Here is a 22,263-nt window from a genome sequence, read left to right on the forward strand (position 1 = left end):
TTATAGCAATAAAAATCTGATAAAAACCAGGATGCATCTGTGGAATGACTTTTGAAACCAGTAAAATCAGAAAAATGTACTTTCAAAACACAGACTATGTTCAGGGATGCTTTAAATCAATTCTTACAGTTTAGGACCAACTGTTACACAGACAACTGTAAATGTTCTCTAAAATTCAATTTGAAACTGCTACTCATAAAATCTACTCAGCACTTTAAGTAGAAAGACTAGAGCCCTTCTTATGAAATATGTTATGAACATCAAAATCTTATCTGCTGTTGATTAAAACGAATAGGTATACTGATCATTTTTAAAGTAACTCCAGTTATCTGTTCTCTTGTCAGTGCACAGCAGAAAATAAAGAAAATCTGTACCAATTATAAAATCACATATTAAGTCTTAGGACTAGACTACAAAAGCATCGCTTCTGTTCCTGCCACATAACAAAGCCACACTAAATGAATTTACCACAGCTCATTACTCAAGATTTTAAAATTAAAACTGCCATAAAAGTCAGTTGGAAGCAAATACAATTTTAAAAATATTCACGCTTCTTTAACGTTGGTATATACTGCCATCTACAGTTAACAAATCCAAGAAGTTAATCTCAAGGGAAATACAGTTATAATGCCTCTACTGGGATTGGACCTATAAACTCAAGTTTATGTGCACCCCTCATGTTTGCAGACATTTTTAGGAGGTTCTGGCCACTGCAGAAAGGTTGCAGCAACCTTATACTAAAGGTGCCTTGGATCTACAGAGTTTTATACATTTCTGACACAAAACCAGAATCATTGCTTGGGACTTTCTACCAAACTGAACTATATAATTAAAGACAGCATCATTAAAGGAAAATAATAATGACTGATCATTTTTCTTGTTATTTACTACTCTGTTCCTCTAAGTCACTGTACTGATAGTTTTTTGCAATCACTGAGAAGCATGACTTTGTGGTAAAATAAATGACCCCCTTGTGATTGATATTTTTGATCCACACAAAACATCCATTTCTGCAGAGGCTACATAAAAGTGAGCAAAAGGAGCAGGGAGGAGATTACAGGTCAACTAGCTTGGTACCATAAGCTCCAAGTGATTATGTAATTATGTAGTAATTCAGTAATTTCTCAATAGGTTATAAAAATGATGAATCTTAGCACATGAGAGGCTATTAAGCTTTACAACAGTAAAAAGTGTACACTAACCATTTAATAATTTAATTGTAATGACAACTAACAAAATGTTAAAACCAAATACATGTAGCAGAGAAATGTAGTGGAAGGAACCAGGAACAGCAACCTCTGAGCTTTAGGGCTGAGTATTTATTAATTAAGATGGGACTGGGACTAACAGATTCAAAGCCTCAGACAAAAATACTCAAAGGGTTTTGGTGAAAATTAAGGCCATTCCAGTATAAAACAAACAGGCAATTCTAGCCATACTTAAAACTACCCACTGCCTTCAGCATAGAAACTCTTCACCAGTAAGTCCAAATGAAGCTGAGTATTTGCATGTTTTAAACAGTCTTCAGTTCACTACAAAACAGAATAAACTAGGTAACTAGCATGGGGCAAAGAAAGTTCAAGAGGCAAGTGTCTTCTGTGGTAATACTTAAATTCAAAGTATTTTACATTTGTTTGTATGTATCAGTAGATTGTTTCCGCATTTTCTGTGTCAAATACGGTTATTTTTAAAGATAGCATTGTGCTACTTCTACAATAAATCATCAACTGTAGAAACACATACTGAATGGCAAAAACACAGGCAAAGGAGAAATGACTGTTTGGCTGACCTCAGCCACATTTGTGTTTTTTTTTAAAGCAAGAACTGAAGTTTTATTTGCATGAGCTAATCTCTGGTAGTATTTAAAATGTTGACAACCACTTCACTATCATGACATTAGGCTTCATGGTTTACCATTATATATTTAATTCATACTTACAGTGGCTCTTGCTTCTCAGTTTTCTTACTGCTATGAAGATCCTCTTGTTCCTTCATTTTATCTACAGCTTGCGCTTGTTTTTCAATCTCATTAAAGCTTTCGCTGCTCACTTTTTGTGCCCCCAAACCTTTTTTGGCACCAAGCTTGATTTATTGAAAAACAAAAAACAAAAGCCCCAACATTAAAACTGCAACAATCACTTCAACTGACTTTGCAGTCAATTTTGAAAGCAACAGCAAACACTATACTGTTAAGGAGTGTACGCAAACAACAATGAAAGTTTGCAGCAGAGAAAATATTTTTTCATGTTTTGACCCTCTACATGCTCCTACTAGGTCTTACAAAATTAGTTAGCTCTGCAGTCAAGTATCATGGGATAACAAAACTATGACAGTTTTAATTGTTCAGAGGTTGGCATGTTCAAATAAATATTATAATATATAGCACAACTTTAGTTTCTTAATAATGATTCTGTTGCATAGGAATAAAATAATACACTTTGTTGCTATGGAACCATTTGGTGCTTATTCACTTATTTCATAATTTCTATTTAGAAGTGGCAAATATTCTTTAATTATTTCTCACTGGCCAGTGCTAGTGTGTTATCTTAAGATTAAGTATTGATTTATTCATATTTTTAATAAACATGTACAGAGGTATTTACTGATTTATGGTAGGACAGCAATGTACAACTTTTGTATATACATGTATGCATGATTAGCCTTTTTATGTCACAAAGCACTGTAAACTTTTTTAGATAAACAGGTCAGCTGAGAGGTTCCAGTTTTACCCTTGTTCTTTTAAAATAATTCTATTTCTAGTTCATAGTACTTCAATACAGGAATACAGATTCTTTTATTCTGATTATCCAAGATTTTAAAACCACTGAATACTACAAATATGAGTAGATACAATGATGCTGATACTATGATTATGAATAGATACAATGATACTGATACAGGCAGTAGCACAGCACTCAAACTGCTGTTCTTAGGCTGCCGTGTTCAATTCCTCACCTGCAACATTGCAGCATCGTTAATATTCACAATACATTTATCTTAAACTTTTAATGCTTTAAAGTCTACGTACATACAGTTTTAGGCTCTGACACTGCAGTTCACAAACTGTACATGCACCTGTGAACACAGATATGTTCTTACTGTAAGGGAACATACCTGCATGTAACACACACAGGAAGAAACTCCGCTTGCATATTTAGGGCCCTCTAGTGGGAGCAAGAAATAATGGGTCTCAATCTAAGTCAACCTGCTCCAAATAAACGTGCAATCTTTTGCCAAACAATGGTCCAAACTCAAAAGAAGTGACTCCCTGTAACATATTGTCACCCTAATAGCCTAATATTATTTTCTTGGGTCTCAAAAGCCACACATTCAAAACCTGGCTTTTCCTAGCTAGCTTCAGTTAATTTTAACTGTCTTAGTTTTCAGGTTCCTTGAAATACCATTCTGATACTCGACTCTCCTCATGCCTTCTTTCCAGAGACCAGATGCCTAAGAAAGTGCTAAGACCCCATACAGAAACAAACCTGTAAACTACCCTGAAACTACCTTGAATTGAATGCAGCTGCAAGTTATCTTATATAACCAAATACCATACTGCTGTGTGGTATGAGATGAGGACTACTCCAGAAATACAGATCTGAATGTCTCAGACTCACCTTGCATTAACAGATTGTTCCACACATGCCTATTTAGCCACTCAAAAGTTCTGTTGGAGCCCCCTCTGTTTTCAGGATTTGCTACAAAAAGATCTCAGTGCCAACTAACTTAGGCGAAAGCCTGAAGAAGCCCTGCAACCCAGTATCAGCAAGTGAGAAGAAAGGTTATAGGGCATCAGCGCAGTTGCAGGGACAATGGTTGTGAAAAGAACTGAAGAGAAGTGGGATACAGACCTTGGTATCAATACATGCTTTGACATTTTTATTTTACTCATTTCTGAAAAAGTATCACCTACTGTTCAGGTCCAGCCAGTACAGAGAAAATGACACTCAGATATACACGTGGGAGTCTAGCCAGTTCAGTGAACTATATTCATGCAAACAGACTTAGAATTTATCCAAGGTCAGAAAACAACCCAAAAATCTAAAGCACTCTACTACATAATAACAATAACCTGTTAGACAAATTCATCTTAACAACAGCCCATTTTCAAACAGACCATTGGCCATTTTGATATAGAAATGGTTTTCATTTCCATTTTAGTTTCATAAATTGTTACCTGTACAAGTACTGTTTAGTGTAAACTTACATGATACCTTTCCATATTGCAATCTACGTATTTCCAGAGATCTACAATACAGTTAAAAATACGCATTATTTATATACGCTTACCCCCTTCTTGGCTTGATTTGGCTTCTTTTTTATGAAGGTCGTGTTCTCTGCAAGGATTAAATGTACGTTACTTCACATGCAATTTTATTAATTCCAGAACTGCAGAAGATAATCTCCACAGCATCAGCCTCAAAATATTTTTTGGAATTTATTTTCAATGCCTTGAAGTATTACAGTTTCTACACTAAGAGACTGAGATGCTAAACTGAGCTACAGGGAGTGGAGCTGTAAGTGTCTCCAAGAAAATGCAGGAAACTGCGCCTTATTGAGGATATGGTATCTCTTGCAAATGCACAATAGGAATAAAATTACAGCTCAGTTTTCAGTTGTAGATTACCTGCTAGTAAATAGACCAAGAATGCAGGACTTCCTATTCTGAATCAGACTAGAGGTCCACCTGATTCCATATACCATTTTCAAGATGAGTTGTTTCCTGGCTAGAAAGGTATTGACTACGTTTAACACAGATAAAACGTACCTCTATCATCATAAACAAGTTCACAAGCATTATCAGAAGTGACAACATACTCTATCTATGTTCAATTGCTTAGGTATTGGGAGTCTAGCTTTATACATAAAGTTTGAAAGTTCAAGCCTTAATGCTTTGTCCTAAATCTTGAAACATAGAAATGAACCTACATTCAGCTCTGCATGAAGTCTGACAAAACTCCTGATCTTGGTATTTTTAATGAGACCCTAATAGGACTCACTACATGCTGTAAGGCACTGTATTGTGCCTTCCTGACAGCTACCCCAAGCCAGGGTAAATCTCCTACGATCAGAAGTTTTCAATCAACGACTCCTATTGAATACCTGTACGTACCGAAAAACTGCTTTGAACTGAAATTTAGTTGGAAACAGGCATACACAGGACAGAAATGCTTCACGTAAGATAGATCTTGTTGATGACCAAAACAAACAAGAAAAGCATTTGTTTTATGAGAACATGTGTTAAAGATACAAATGAGAAAACCAGGAAGTGTATGTGGTTCGCTATTTTTCCTAGTCTCCAGCTCTCAAAAAAACCCCCAAACCAAGTGACTATAGAAACAGTGATACAAAACTACCTTCCTGAAGTACTGAGTGAGTACAGTCACCACTTCTTTACTAACACTGTGCTACTGAGAATCAATACTCTTTATTCTCAGAAACCTGTTCCTGCAGGATGATCCTCAAAACCATAGATCTCTGATGTATTTTATTCTATTCTATTTTCTTCAAGGTTTTTTTACTTACTTATAATATGATACACTCTTCAGTGTTAAGCAAATTAAGATTCTGGACATTGAAGATAACTGGATTACAACTACAAGGAATAAAAACTATGTCTAGATAGAAAGACTGACCTTTTAGTACAAGATGTGTTTGCTTAACATAAATAACAGGCCATTAATCACAGCACAAGGCTCTATTGCACCTGTGTGCTTTAAATGCAGAACCTAAAGCAGTCTTACAGGAGATGTAAAACATAGTCACCTTTATTAGGTGTGATACCTGTAGCATTTAAATTCATCAGGTTAGCTAAGATAAAATAGATAAAACCAGAACAACACTGACTAAAATTAATTTCTTAGGAGGAATACACTGTTTAATAAGAGGAGTTGTAATACAAATTCAGATGTTCCAACTAATTCGTGTACGCTGATACTGAAGTAATAATTCCACACCTCTTTCCAGTCATACATTCTTCACACAAATGGATATTTAAGTACACTATACTGGCCGCTATCATCTTCTGCTTACAGTCATTACCTAATGCAGCTTTTGGTGATGTACTAAGGCAATCAACACTTGGTCCATGTTCTGGTCCTAAAACATAATGAGTAACAAGGGTAAGAATATCGGAAGGCTCTTTAGAATGCTTAAAACAACAAAACACAACTCGCTGTACTCTGGGTACTACCTGATACACATAGCATTAACAAAAGAGCAGCAGGCACCTAAAGATTAATCTGAAATCTTTTGAATCAAATCTTACTTTTGATTTCTATGAAACATTATTAAAGGAACATGCAGTCCCACACATTCAAGCATAACCCTTCTAAAAAGTTCCTCTCTAAAAAACAGTCTCTCTCCAAAATTCTTGTGTTATTAGCATGGTTTGTTTATTTAGCTATTAAAGTAGGGTAAAAAGAGCCTAAACAAAGAGACGATTAAAAAAGCGCAGCTTATTGTTAACAAAGAATCACTCATACCTTCATAGCATTCTGGAATGTTTTCTGAAGTTTTCTGCTGTAGAGAAACTGGCTCTGGCTCTGATAACACCCACTCTGTATTCTTTGCCTTGAATAAAATTACAAAATCAAATGCACACACAAAATAGAATACAACAAATAAATATGAGCACTAAGCTCAAAAACTGCCAAAGCATCACTGATTAGTAATATTGGATTCTTAAGATTACAGCTTCTAGGTTTAAAACCTGTTCTCAGAAGGGCAGTTATTAAACTTAGAAGAAATGCCTACCTTTAGTAAAAGTGAGCTGATTTCCAACCACTCCTGAGCGCTCGTATTTCCCTCTCAGAAATTTCAGTATGTTTACCATCCAAAAACATAATATGCATTTTAATTGTGCTTTAGATTTTTTGTATGCTGGCTATTAATTGTCTTCACCCATAACACTAAGGCAGTAGAGGAAATCGGGATCATTTATTTACATATAATCACCAAACCTTCTCCCCAGGCTAAGCTCTTGCACTTCCAATTTTTGACTGTGAGCAGTTCTCCCAAGGCTTCCTGATGAGTTCTCCCACCTCCCTCAGACACACCCTCCTCAACACAACAGTTTGTGACCTTGTCACAACAATATCAACTTAGTATTATCTCTTCCACCAGTGCTGTGCCACTGCCGTAAATTCACACTTATTCTTCCCTAAAATCTCAATCTCAAAACCTCCTGACATCTCTCTCAAAACATCCATACCCAAATAATCTGCCCTGAGATACACAGACTGCTTGTCTCTAACCTCCTTGCCTTTGCAGCTACCCAAAATATTTGTTGTGAAAATTAACTTTATCCTACCCATACAGTCTCTTAAGAGGGTTTGTATCAAGTTCCTGCTTCTTGTCCTCAACCACAAAAATATTTACACTTTTCTGCTTAAACTTCTCATTAGCATGCCTCAGTTTATGCTTTTCCCACTCAACAGCAAGCATTCTTCCAAGCTGCCTTTTGCAAAAAGAAATTCTACATTTATTTTTCTGCTCTCGGGACAGGTATCTTCTGATGAAGACACTAGACTAGAATTCACAATAACTGGTTTTTTTGGTCTTTGCAATGAGCATTTCTGAGTAACACAGTGATCTTCCCAGTCTGTAAAATGTAAACACTCTTTCACTGTTTCAAAGACACTGAAACATATTTTTATAAGACATTCAAATATTGGCTGCAGTAGAAGTTCCTAAAATAAAACAAATAAATAGTAAAAAGGCTGAATTTCCCTTTAAAATGCACCATTTTAGAAACCTCACAAATAGAACAAAAAATTACATTTTGAAATGTCACAAAAGAAAAAAATAATTTTAAATTTAAATAACAGCTTTTCTCATCCTTCAGCATCCCATATACACTAGAAATTCACTAAAAAGTCACATCAATTTTACTGTTTTCTTTACCCAGGAACAAATATGAGCAACTTGCATAGGTTTTTATTGTGCGTGCTAATGCACACGTTCAACCACGACATCATGACAGGGGCATTAACATATGAACTGGTGAAGAGTTTTCACAACAATTGCTAATCCCATATACCAAAGCTCTTTGAATTCTTGGTCCTAAAATATGCCTCATGAACATACTTTTGTTTTAGGTGTTCACAGACCGCAACTGTACTAGAAAGCAATTATATCAGAACACTTAATACTGTTGCAATATTTAAGAATTCTAGGCGTAGTAATAACTTAATTGTTCTAAGCTAAAGATCAGAATTGCTGAAGTTGTTTTCATTGGTGTTTTTCAAACACCAGACTCAAGAGAGTCTCTGAAACAATTTGTGAAATAAACACAGCACCTATCACCTTAAGGAGGTATGATCAAATAAATAAAAAACAACAGCAGCAATGCCCTTCAGAAAGTTACTTTAACATTTTCAAAGAGGATGTAAGAATTTTGGAGGAAGAAAAAAAGCTTCTGCTTAGCAAATGTTTTAAGAACTGTTAAACTTTCCTGGTTAAAAACCAAAGTATATTTAAATCAGAACACTCACAAGCAAGGAATCAGAAGTCTAAGTGGAATTGTATGCCTACAAAAAATACAGTTTCATGCCACATTTAGCTACTATTTGGGTCGTTCTAAATTACCACCTTAGAAAGTGGTTCACATCCAGGAAAAATTTTGAGATTCGCAGAAGGAAAAGCAGAAGCAGATCAATGTTAACTCACTGAGCTATACTTTCTCTGTAAGGTTTTCTTTCAGGGTTTAACCTTCATCACAGAGCACACACTTAACCTAAGTATTTAGAAAGCTAATGAGAATTAAATATGGGTTATCTATACCTTAGGAGAAACATGGGATGCAAAAAAGTCTTCATCTTTGTTTTGAGGTGACACAGGTGGCATTCCACATCCATCTGTCCACAGCTAGAATTAAAAGAGAGAGATAATTTTACAGGACAATTGCATGAATATACTTTCCTCAATTGCATTAATCTTAAAACTACCTTTTTTTCCCCCAGGTTAAAAATATATTGGATTTTTTTTTTCCTGGTACATAATTTTTCCTTACAAATTAATTTGACCTTCAATATATGACATTCCTTTTTTTTATTTCATACATCTTTGATGTGTTTCTTCACATTACCCATTTCCTTCCTAACACAATTCTCAGTATAAGCTCTGCTGAAGTAGTTTGCTCAACATTTAGTATCACTAGAGCTTTATAGTAAGTAAGTTTTTTCATGTTCTCATATAAGGTATTTTCCTTCTTAATATTCTTACTTTGCCCAAAGCAAAACAAATCTGAAAACATAACTCTAGTAGTCACTGGTAACAGTTTTCAGACTTGCATCAGTGTGGTCTGGTACTCTGGAGAATCTTCCCACCTAATTTCAGAGATCCAAAATCTCTGCTACAGTTAAAGCAACATTTTGCAAGATGCTAACAGCTTTGCACAATGCTTGATCTCAGGGTGGGCTGGAAGACTCACAGGGCAACACATCATTCTTAGCATTGAGCAGGACGGGACTGTAACTTGTGATCTTCACTTCCAAGATTACGCACAAGCAAATAATTTCTCACTGTTCTTTCTACTGTGTGCAAAAGAGAGATGACCAAAAATAACGACCTCCGTCAAAAAGGTTTCTGAATGTTTGATGAGCTTACCTCATCATTCAACAACTGACTATCAGTAGTTAGAGAATTCTTTTCAAATGTGACAGGGGAGGGGGTAGTTAGTAATAACTCTAATTATCTGAATAATTTACTTCAGCAATTTAGATACCACATAATCACCTAAGCTTGCAGTACATCATTTACTAAAATTTTTAAAAAAGAAATACATAATCAAACAATTGGATAGCATCTGTAATTGAAGCAAGATAATCACAGTTCTTCAAACTGTCATTTGGGGAACTTGCTGCCAACTTAAACGCACATGGTATATTTACTTCAACATGTTTTACATTTAAAGTAACTCAAAAGAAATACTCCCTGAAGGTAGTGATGTGAATTATATTGTTGGTATCGTTTATAATATAGATTTTTTTTATAATCTATTAAATTTTGTGCTATTTGATGCATAGATTAGGAAAAAACCCAAGTTTTCTTGCTTTTGTTTTAATTCCCACTCATCCGATCTACTTCAAATGAATCTGTCACGGACTTATACAAGCTGAATTAAATAATCAAAACATGCTTTCTGTGTACACAGAACAGAACTGTTGTCAAACCTATTTAACACTTCAGCAAACAAATTCTGCATACTTTGCTAATAATTTCTTCCTGTCAGCAACCTAACAATGTTCTGACAGCATGCGTGAACTGTTTCAGCATTTTTAATGGAGAACAGTGAATTCAGGACACATATAACTTGCTAATTTGTCAAATATTATTTTTGAAGGCAAAACAAGCAAAACCACACATTTACCTGTTTGAATTGAATCCTACTTAAATGATAAATATTTTTTAGTTAATTCTATTAGCACTTCTACATGTTGTATTTCTCAGTAACAGTTCAGTTCCAGATATGTACAATGTAGTTCAGGGACAAGTGCTGACATTTTTGTTCTGAAATACAACTAATATAATTTTGGAGCAGACCTGCAAACTAAGAAGTCTCTATTTTGAAGAACACCTAAAGTTTCTGCCTAGACTCCTAGAAGTTACTGCAGATGTTAAAATTAGTGTTTTGAGGAACCCAGAAATGATCCAGAAATAAGAGCAGAAAAAGAGCAGTTGAGCTCTACCTCAATATTTGTTTTCCAAACAAAAAGGGTAAGCTATAGTTTACTCCCAGCTCGCCTATTCATTGCAATGTGTACTAGCACCTCCAAAAACAGACCATCATTTGCACTACCAATTAGAAACTTAAAAGGATGCTAGGGGTAAAGACAATACAGTTTTTCAGGAATCTTAATGACACAGGACACAGACTACTCACATCAGTACCATGCTTTCTTGTTGCCTGTGTTGCAAGGGATTTAATCTTCTCCTTGTACAGCTGAGCACCACGACTGTTATACTTTGCATTGGTATCATTTGTTGTGCATCCATGTTGATGGAAAAAAGCTGACTATGAAGCAGAACACGGAAAATACTATGAGAAAGAATTTTAAAAGTAATGCCATTTACCATAAAAATGCATCACAATGCAGCAAAATACACCTCTACCTACACCTCATCTTCTATATTATAAAGTCGACATAGATCTCCAAAATACAATGAAAACTCCATTCTGGCAACTTCTTGAGGTATAAACAGAACAACAGAAAAAACAAATAACTTAGTGGGATGTTTTAAAAGCATATACAAATGCAAGCTTGCCATCAAATATTAAGAATCCTAGTTCGAAATTAAGTGTAGAAAGGAAGAGGTAAAACTGATTGCCAGTACCTGTGCTTCAAAGGATGTTTCTGATGTTCTAAAAGCCACTGCTTGGCTTCATCTCTAGCACGCTACAGTGAACCATGTATGCTCAATAGCATCAAAACAACTGTATAAAAATGGTCTTCCTTCAAAAGAAGAGTGTGCATATGCACACACACATATATACCCATATATATTTATATGCTTGCACATTTACATAAAAATAGGAACATATAACTGAAAAAAAATAATTTAGATTTAGGATCTTAAAAGTCAATCAATACATTTTTGTCAGAATTCCACAAGTTTGAAAGATCAAAAAAAATCATTTTCTCAGTACCTAGAATTGACTAGCAAATCATATCATACAATCTTGCACAGAACATGTCAAACTATTGCAGTAAAACATAATAAACAAGCTTCTGATAGGATCAGCAAGTCTAGATAACCTAAAGTTACGACCTCACATGCTGCAATTGCAAAGCATAAATCTAGTAGACAAGTACCAGACTTCATATGAAAATTAAGCAATAACCATGCAGAAGACAGGTATTGCCAGTCAACTTCTGTGATTCCAACAGAAACAGCCATAAACATCACAGATGCCAAATTTACATTGAAATACATACACCTATGAACTTCATATTTTCAAAGCTTTATTTTGTAAACCCTAATTCCAGTCTTCATAGATTTATTCAGAAAACAAAAGGAACTAAGAACACTTAGCAATCTGATACATATCTACAAAGCTCAGGACTGCTGTTATCCAAGATTCAGCATCATCAACAAATTACAGAATATAAAATATTAATGTTAATCTGATAGTGCTTCTAAACAGTAGTTAGTAAGAACAGAATTTGGCATTTAATTATAACAAAAAGAGAATGTTTTTTTAATTCAATTAGAAGAAAAATGTTAATTTTACTTTTTAAAATATCCAGGCAGTTTACTAAACTGGTCTTTAAAGTTTCAGGTATTAAGCCCCCCAAGAAATCCAAAACAGGCCATTGTGAAATGGACGTATTTGAGGGGTGGCTGTGAGTGTATTATATCTCTTGGTAAAATGTATGATAGGAATCAGTGACATCCAAGCATAAAGACAAGAATTCATAAAATTAAATAATAAAGGTTTACTGCTATTCTTCTGGTAGTATGTTTTCTCAGGTTAACTGAACTACTTTTCAAACTTTGCCATTTCTTCTTTCCAACCGCCTTAAACCCTTTGTATAGTAAAGTTTATATAGTTTAACAAAAGCTTTTAAGCCTTTGGCTAAAAAAACTCCACCCAATAATATATATTTTTCGTGCAATCTTCCTCTTCTGATTAGTGAAAACTGTGATTTTTATGTACTAAGTGGTGTAACAGAAAGTGGATGAGTAAATTCATATAACATCTGTATTAATACAGAAAGATGTAACTTAGAAAGGACAGGCAGAACAAAAAGAGGGACAAGACACCTTGCAACTGTTCAGATCTGTAAGCCTGAGACAGTGACCTGCTGAATGCATAATTCAAAGAAAAAGTTTGATTGGAAAACACAAAAGTGGAAGATAAATAATAATGATCCAAATTAGTTATTTTTTGTATGGCAATAGGAAAAAATAGAAAAAAGCACAAAATATTAAAGTGTTAGACTTAAAGAAAGCAGACTTAAGAAAATTGTTAAGAAAAAGCCAATGGAAAGCAAGTCTGGGTGAATTTTCTTAAAGGAAAAACATTAAGGACAAAGCACAAGTGAAGAAAGATAAGGGGCAAGCACTCCCCTCACCCTGCTGGCCACTGTTTCTAATACAAGCCAGGACACTGTTGGCTGCCTTGAACCCCTGGGCACACAGCTGGCTCACCTTCAGCCGGCTGTCAACCAGCACCCCCAGGTCCTTTTCCACCAGGCAGCTTCCCAGCCACTCTTCCCCAAGCCTGTAGTGTGACATGGCATAGTTGTGACCCAAGTGCAAGACCCGGCACTGAGCCTTGTTGAACCTCATAGAACTGATCTCTGCTCATTGATCCAGCCTGTCCAGATCCCTCTGTAGAGCCTTCCTACACTCAAGCAGATCAACACTCTCACCTGTCCTGGATTTGACAGGAATAGAGTTAATTTTCTTCCTAGTATCTGGTACAGTGCTATATTTTCAATTTAGTATGAGCATAATGTTGATATCACACTGATGTTTAAGTAGTTGCTACGCAGTGCTTTACTCTTAAGTCAAGGACTTTTCAGTTTCCCATGCTCTGCCAAGGAGGCAGTGCAAAAAAAGCTGGGAGGAAGCACAGCCAGGACAGCTGACCCAAACAAGCCAAAGGGACATTCCAGATCATATTATGTGATGCTCAGTATATAAACTGGGGGCAGTTGGCCAGGAGGAGCCAATCGCTGCTCAGGGTCTGGCTGGGCATCAGTCAGCAGGTGGTAATTGTATCGTGCATCACTTGTCTTTCTTGGGGTTTCTTTCTTTCTTTTTTCTTGTCTCCCATTTCATTACAATTATTATTATTATTAATTACTTTATTTCAGTTTGTAAATGTTCTTATCTCAGTCCACAGGTTTTACCTTTTCCTGATTCTTCTATCACACCAGGACAGGGGGAGTGGGCAGGGGGAGTGAGTGAGCAGCTGCATGGTACTTAGTTGCTGGCCAAGGCTAAAGCACAATGCCACCCAACTTGGTGTCAACAGCAAACTTACTGAGGGTGCACTCCATCCCCTCATCCAGATCATTGATAAAAATATTAAAGAGAACTGGCCCCAGTGCCGGGCCCTGGGGAACACCACTTGTGACCAGGATTCAATCCCATTCACCATAACGCTTTGGGCTCAGCCGTCCAGCCAGATTTTTTACCCCAAGAAGAGCATGCCCATCCAAGCCATGAGCAACCAGTTTCTCCTGGAGAATGCTGTGGGAAAAGGTGTCAAAGGCTTTTCTAAAGTCTAGGCAGACATCATCCACAGCCTTTCTCTCATCCCCTAAGCGGGTCTCCTTGGCATAGAAGGAGATCAGGTCAGTCAAGCAGGACCTGCCTTTCATAAACCCACGCTGGCTGGGCCTGATCACTTGATTGTCCTGTACATGCCATGCGATGGCACTCAAGATGATCTGCTCCATTAAAAAAAAAAAACAAAAAAACCCCCCAAAAAACCCAACACACACCAAAACCCACACACAGAGAGAGAGAAATGGACTGGAAAAATAAGAATATCCCCAAGATGTGAGCCAAGGAAAGACAAAGCTTCCAAGCCTAGCAAGTTTGAGTGTGCAAAGTAAATACTCAGAAGTACATACAGCATTTGCATTTCCTCCAACTTGCATGCATCTCAGCTGAAACCAAGACCAATTGGAATCCAGTTCTGTAGATCTAAAAAGAAGGAAACATTTTTAATGTTATCAACAAAGCCATTTAAAAATCTCTTTACCCCTTTTTTTTTTCAGTGTTTCTCTCCCCCTTTGTTTTTGTAAAGTGACCAATATGCTTCTATAGAAAAAAAAAATCTGCGAAAATACACAATGTGCAAAACAAATTAATAAAGCCATGTAGAACTGCCACAGTATTTCAAACTGTAAAAGCTTGAAAAAAAAACCCACACCTTCTGGCTGACAGCTTTTCCCTTTTAGAAAGCACTAATAAGGTACATTTCCAGGGATCATGTCTGAACTCTGTCAACAGCAGATGACAATCACATGTAAAGGACAAAGTGACAATTTGAATGTGATATCACAGCAACAATTTGGGGCTCGGTGAGCAGGAGGAGAATTAATAACATGATCATTAGGAATGGATTCTTGAGAGGCCTCTTGTAATGCTCTTGTATACAGCGAAAAGGCAACAGAGGAAGAATTTTAGTTGACAGGAGCTACTTTTATCAGCAATCCATTCTTGGATGCATTGCTCTCACTCACTTCAAGCAGAACTTTGCATTTCAAGTATGTAATTATTTATTAGGCCAAAAAGGCCCACAGACCATCAGCTATTCACCTGAAATGTGACAAGCTCAGGGTGCAGATTTACTGCACCAACTGACTGACTGAGCTAAACAGCTGCCAGAAAGGGTAGCCCTTGACTACCCCAGTACTAGCACTCAGGGGACACCATAATGAGCTACTTGGGGAAGCAAAGCTGGCAAAATGCTACTTTGTGCTCTGAACTGGCTTGCTGGGGGTCAGATTATCTTTATGATCAATACCCTGTAACACTGCTGAAGATAATAAACTAGTATTTGCCTCAGTCTTGTTTTGAAGGAATGATAAAACACTTCAACATGCTTACTCTGTTCTGCATCTTCATCATCTTCAGTCTAGAAGCAGACCTGTGAACAAATGCGCACTACTAACACAAAAAGCATGGTACAAATTCTGCTGAACCCTGTCTATTTACCTAATTCTCCTGCACCTATCAGATACAAAGCCAACACTAATATTAAATGGGTCTGAATCACTAGTTGAGAGAAGAATGGGTTTTCCACTCTAAGCAGTTATCTGAACAAGCAAAAAAATTAAAAGATGCAATTTTTACTACAAAAATATACCAACTACTTACCGAATGAAACTCAAATGAACACCAAGTGATCGATGGGTCCCTGAACAATCAATACAGAGAAAAACTCCATATGTTATGCTTGCCCAGCTAGGGTTCTTTGCTCCACAGTCAAAACATACCTTAAAGAAAACAAAGATCAATAACAGGATTTGAGCATAGCCATGTCTTATAGTTGTATTATAGGTCATGTTAATACCCTTACAGTGATCAAACTTAATTTCCATGAAGAGGAGTTATGCAATCTGCCCACACTTGTGTGTATTTGCCCTAACTAGACAGGACTACATGCCTTCCCAGTTCCTGACTATAACCAGTGTACACACGGACCACAGGTTGAGAAACTGGGTCAAAGAACCCACATCAGTCGAGTTCAAACACACACACACAACACAGCACTTTCAGCACTACTGAAATACAAAAGTGTTTAAGAAATATTTTCCCAGGGGCAGGCTCTCTTCATGACATACCACTGAGTCTACTCTGTCCTCAGAACGTACATGCAACTGCAGTTATCAGCAGTACTAATGACATCATTATCTACTTTCCTATATAGAATCCTTGACCCTTACAGCAAGCCACTGAAACCCAACTGTGTGAAGAAAGCATCCACTCTGTGCACCGCCTAGCCGAGCACCCTCTGCCAGACATTGCTATTTGTATGGCGTATCACACATGTATTGCTGGATCAACCTTCTGCCTGTCCATAACAAACTGATTAAAAAGCAAATATGTCTAAAATTACTGCACAGACAAACCCATTAATTTCTTATCCTCTGTCACTCCTAACATTCAGCCGAAATAACAAGAGGTGTGTGTGTCTGCATCTCATACATTTTGCAGTTCTGCAGACCACAGCCTTCAAGGCCTGTTTCAGCTATTCTGAATTTTGTGCTTCTTTGGCCAAGGAAGGCAAGAACAAAGGATTTCTCTGATATGAATCAATTTTCAAACACAAGGAAGAACACAAATCTAAACAGCTATTCCAAGTTAATGCCATGTGCACACATCTATTCCTGCATGAAAGCACTTGATTATCTGATCAATGCTTTTTCAGTGGTATTTATAAAGGCTGCAAAGATGTACTTCTACAGTAAAAACATCCATCTATAGGTACAGTCAATGGCATTTACTAAGAAATAACTCCACAGAGAGACAAGCTTTTACACACAAATCAACGGAGTGCAAACCTGCAACTTTATCCTTTAACATCCTCCTATAAATCTAATGCATTCTCAGAGAGCAAGGGAAGTTCTAGCTATACAGAGAAATACATTTTTTTAAAAAAGTTTATTCCAAGTCAGGTAGGAACATAAAGAACACCCTACATGCAGGCCACCTCCTTGTCAGGCTGGAAAAAAAAAAAAAAAAAGAAGTCTCCTTCCTAGAAACTCCATTCATACACTAAATTAGAGATACTTTTCTCTGTACATACCCAGTCAAACAAGCCCTCAGTTTGCACCTGTCACCCAAATTATTTCAAGTAACTCCCAGGAGCAATTTGAGGCTAAACTCCTCATTTAAGTGTGGGTCCGTTTAGCTTGTACAGTCCAAATTTATCAGGCACAAGCAAAGTTCACCAGCATATCCAGCATCAGCTCTTCCCACATATGAACATTTTAAGCCTGAGCTTCAATAAGGCTAATGACCAGTAACACAAACAGAAAGCATGGAGGTCACAATTTCTGCACGTGCAAGTCCCCTCTTTCTCTCACATCAGAGACTTAACATTTATTAATGTGGAGTCATGTATGTATCCCACTATTGTATGTGGAAATGGGGTCATTCGCTGACATACAGTGGAAAGAAGAAACAAGATAAAAGCTACACAGAATGAGTGACAAAAAGAGGGGTTAGAGGGAGTCCCTGAAACAAGCACAGGTTGAAGACTGATATACAGGCAATTAGGGAAGAAGAATGAGTAACACTTGATGTATACCATGTTCTACAAAAACACAGCCTAGCAGTCAAAACTCATTCTCTTTTGCCCAATTCTCTCCATTCCTTGAGGCAGTTCCTTAAAAAACATCACGAGCCTCATCTTGCTTTTAAACTGGCTATTTTCAGGCTTTTTCTTACAAAACTAAGAGAATGTTGGGGACAACAAAATAGGAGAAGATTCTGCTTGAATCCAAAGCTAACAGAACAGCCCTGATCTTGTTAATAATACAGGAGAGCAAAGCAGACTTACAGTACAAAGTCTTGTAGAAATTCCCTGGAGTACAAATGTCAAACAAAAACACTGAGCATCAGTAGGTGGTAAAAAAAAAAAAAAAAACGCAAAAAAACCAACAAAAAACCCATGCTTAGAAAAGTTCAGTTATAAACATCCCTAAAGATTCTCTTCCCCTCCCCAGTACAATTAGAAGCACTTCTTAATTTCAACATCTCCAAAGTCAATTGCACCGCTTTGGAAGCTAGCTGCCACAAAGCAGTCACTCATGCAGGATTCTCAGCTGTTTACCAGACACCTATGAAAATTACTCATATGCATTTAAACTGTAGCTTTTAGGATTGTGATGCAATTAGGAACATATAATTTTCTTGTGAAAGTAATGTAGGAACTTCCACTTCTGTCATGTTATGCAACAGAAATAGAAGCATGTTTCATTAACATCTAATTTTCCTTAGTTTTCCTCAATTTTTAAAGTGCTTTTCACCACAGAAATTTTAACAAGAATTGGGGGAAAAAAAATTAAAACCAATTTCTGAGCCACCCTATGAAATTGTTTCCATTTTAAAAAACAGATAAATTTTATTTTCTATGTTGATTTAGTTACAACTAAAACATCAAAATAATTATACAAAAATAAATTTGAAGGATACGCTTGAGTAATGTATTCCTTTTAAAATACACTTGCATTCCTTTTTATTTTGTATTAAATCATTTCAGGACAGCATCGACTTGGTAACAGTCACTTTGAAAAAAAAACACCAATACAGCAAAAGCCCTAATCATGATGTTTGTACCAGAGCAAACACAAAGATGGATATAATCCATAGCAAGCTGTCATTAAATCATACAACATTCACCTTGCGCAAGATGTTAATAAATAAATATATTATATTGTTATTGGATATGGAAATGTAATAATATATAGCCTATAGAAATGTTCGTTTTGGCACTTCAGAAGAGGTGAGCCGGTTCAGCCAGCTCGCTTATTCCTGAGGTCATAGTTAGACAGACACTTTCAACCTCCCATGTAGCGGGGCTAATGCCACAGAGTTGCTCCCCATCTCCTTGTGCCTGCCTTTCCTTGCACACAAGACTACCATACAGCTGCCTGAACACTAAACCAGCTAAAACTCAGGAGGCAGTTTCATGCTTGGTTGAAGGTGATCTAAATCCACGCAGCTACTCTCTTAGTTACCAGCCACCGTAACCAGATACACTTTCCTTCTCTTGCATCAGCAATAATAATCACACTTGTTGATCCTACAGGAAACAAGCACTGCACTGCTTTGACCCAGAGCAAAGGTAGGTCCAACTCACATCACAGCCACATGACCAGTAATGCCAGATAGGGATAGGAATGTCTGTCACAAGAAGACAGGACTGTACATTTTAGAAGTGTTGTGGTCTTAAAATGACTTAAGTGAGACACAAAATACTAAACTATATATCCTGGAGTAAAAAAAAACCACCACACTAACACACACACAGACTGCACCCATAATACACCGAAATAACAAAACTGAACTGGTAAACCCCCGCTACAACGTGCATACTTAGTTTTCAGCCAGTTCAGATCCTTACTCTGGGTGTCCAAGCAGAAACATGAATACTATTCACGTAAAGAAATATATTCATGTAAAGAAAAGCAAGAACCAGAGAGAAGAGAATGAAAAACTAACAGTTTCAGAGGAATAGATCTATGCCAAATTAAAAGAGACTATATAGCACAGCCTCAGTATGCAATTCTTCAAAACAGGTGAGCCTTACAAACACTCAAGTTAACAAAACCAGGTAGCTCAAGGACTATGAACATTTTTATATGTACAAAATACAGCCTATTTAATAACTGTAACATGTTTGTTAAGTGTCATCAGGCAGTTCTGTATTATGTCATACCCAAAGACACCAAGATGTCAAGAAAAGCTATTTCTCATGCTATACAAAGCACACTAAGATCAAATTAGAGATGTCCATTTCAAGACAACTGTTCAAATACTAGTTTTAAACACACTATAACCCACAAATTAAACTGCACATTTATTTCAATGAGAATTATTTTCTTAAGCCTATGTGCACTAAGAACTGCAGACCACCTAGAACAATGTAAATGTACATGCCTGATTACAGTAGGCAGGCCGTAAGCCCAGATGCTGCACAGAAGAGATAGCAGTTCTTCCCAAACTATATACATAAACACCACAGTTAAAGCATATTACTAAGCTTTTAATACAGGACCTTTTTAACATTTGCACTTTCTCGTGTCTGTCATTCCCAGAAAAGCCCTATAAATAAAAGGGACAGACTAAGAACACAACAGAAAAAAACCCAAGATGTAATCAAACATGAGAGGATAAACTGATGGCAGCAACTTTTACTCAAGAAGACTAGTTGGATACATGGGCATGGGAGAGTTGTGAGATCTAAGCTGTTGATGTTTCCCACTCTCTTTCCACTCTGTCTTCACAGGTCAACAAGACTGGGGCTTCACTGCAGTGTTAATGAGTTCTCTGTGCCTGAGCTACTTCTTTCAAACCGACCTAATGTAAATGGCAGCACACACTGTGCTAGTACTGCTTTGTCAACACTGGCACTAAGTTCTATGATACGCCTGAACAACCACTGGTACCACAGCCACAAGTTCAGTACAGGGGAACTGTCTGAGGCGCTCCATCCTCAGGCTTTCCACCCTTATGAGGTATGGGCAGTACTTTCCGATTCTCTTGTGATCCCAATACAGAAAAAGCATCACAGCAGCGATCCAGCGCTACACCATTTCTTAAAACACTATGCCAGTGAATTTCAGAAACTTGTAAAAGATCTTCTCAATTTACTCTCCCTGTTGGGATGAGGATCCTTCCTTGAACTTTTTACTCCACTGCAAAGTTTTAGCAATACTTGTGTTAGAAACTAGTTGGTGACTGTTCATCTTTGAGCTCTGCTTTCTCAGAAGCTGGACACATGTCCATTGCCCACACAGTCTTAATGATTTGTGTTCAAAGTGTGGAAGTCAGTTTTGGATCAAAGACAGATCTCCGGATCCATATTCCCAGAAAACAAAACCGAAGTGTTTCTTCATAACGCTAACCCAGAATTTCCTAGTGTGTTTTTCAGGTATGTTCACAGTGTAATCATAAAGCCGACACAACGGAGCAGAGGGCACTAAAAAGCAGCACGGGAGCAGGTCGCTGCTGAAGGCAGCTCTGTCACCCATGGCTCCTGCCATGTCCCCTTGCTGCACCCTCCCCAGGTGGCAGCCAAGCCACCGCACACCTTCGCACCTGACCGATACTGAACAACCAACAGGGCTTTACAAGACCGAAATATTAAAGTTGGCACCGGACAAGCCAAACGCGATAAGAACGCCAAACTTTGATCGGCACAGAAGCGGCCGTGCCACAACAGGCTGCGCTGCTTCGATTAACAAAACAAATAAGAAAAACCCAAACAAAACAACGAGAAAAGAAAAACGCATTCAACACTCTACGCTGGCGCTGTGTAGAAACTTGCTTTTTATTTTCGGCTGAGCCGCCCCCCTCCCGGCAGCCCTCAGGCACCCGGCCCGGGCGGAGCGGCGCCCCCAGCGCAGGGCCGTGCCGCGGGGCCGGCCGGGCCGAGGGCAGGCAGCGCTGCCCCGCCGCCGGGCCGCCCGCCCGGGACCCGCCCGGCCTTTCCCTCCGCTCGCAGGGCCCCCCCGGCAGCGGGCAGCCGGGCCGGGGGCTCGGCGGGGCGGGCCGCGGGCACTCCTCCCCCCCCACACACCGCTAGTGCGACGTGTCACAGCGGCGGAGCGCTGCCTCCCGGCCCCGGCCCCGGCCCCGCACCCTTACCTTGTTCGTGGGGACGGAGCGGAGACGCTTGAAGATGGCGGCGATGTCCTGCTTGCTGGGCTCGCACATGGCGCCGGCAGGTAGGGGCGAGGCGGGAGGGCCGCGGAGGAGAGCAGCAGCCGCCGCCGCCCGCTCGCGCCGCCGGGACGCCCCACGCCGCCGCGGGACGCTCCGCCCCCCCCGGGAGGCGGCCACGCAGCGCGCGCTCCCTCAGCCCGGCGGGGCGCGGTCTGCGGCCGCCGGCGTGGCGCGAGGGGGCGACGCTCCCCCGCCCGCCGCCTCCCGGTTGCCCTGGAGACGAGCGGGGCCGCTGCGTCAGCGCCTGCCGGCGGGGCGGGCGCGCGGCCGTGGGTGCCCTGCCGTGAGGGGGCCGGGGCGCGGCGGGGGAGGGCACGGCGGGGGAGGCCGCGCCGCGCCACG

The 22,263-nt window shown here is 38.7% G+C and overlaps 1 protein-coding gene across 1 annotated transcript in view; it reads right to left on the minus strand.

The window, feature by feature from the left end:
- Window positions 1–22,062, minus strand: part of ARFGAP3 (ADP ribosylation factor GTPase activating protein 3) — a 35,946-nt gene extending 13,884 nt beyond the window's left edge. The window contains exons 1-9 of the mRNA XM_056340098.1: window positions 21,844–22,062; window positions 15,844–15,962; window positions 14,592–14,664; window positions 10,886–11,017; window positions 8,785–8,868; window positions 6,486–6,573; window positions 6,043–6,099; window positions 4,291–4,337; window positions 1,940–2,082 (exon numbers count right to left, since the gene is read on the minus strand). Coding sequence (XP_056196073.1) covers window positions 1,940–2,082; window positions 4,291–4,337; window positions 6,043–6,099; window positions 6,486–6,573; window positions 8,785–8,868; window positions 10,886–11,017; window positions 14,592–14,664; window positions 15,844–15,962; window positions 21,844–21,912 — 812 coding nt within the window. The 5' untranslated portion in view covers window positions 21,913–22,062. The remainder of the gene's footprint in view (window positions 1–1,939; window positions 2,083–4,290; window positions 4,338–6,042; window positions 6,100–6,485; window positions 6,574–8,784; window positions 8,869–10,885; window positions 11,018–14,591; window positions 14,665–15,843; window positions 15,963–21,843) is intronic.
- Window positions 22,063–22,263: the final 201 nt, after the last annotated feature.

The sequence above is a fragment of the Falco biarmicus genome, chromosome 5, assembly GCF_023638135.1.
Source record: "Falco biarmicus isolate bFalBia1 chromosome 5, bFalBia1.pri, whole genome shotgun sequence".
Taxonomy (NCBI): Eukaryota; Metazoa; Chordata; class Aves; order Falconiformes; family Falconidae; genus Falco; species Falco biarmicus.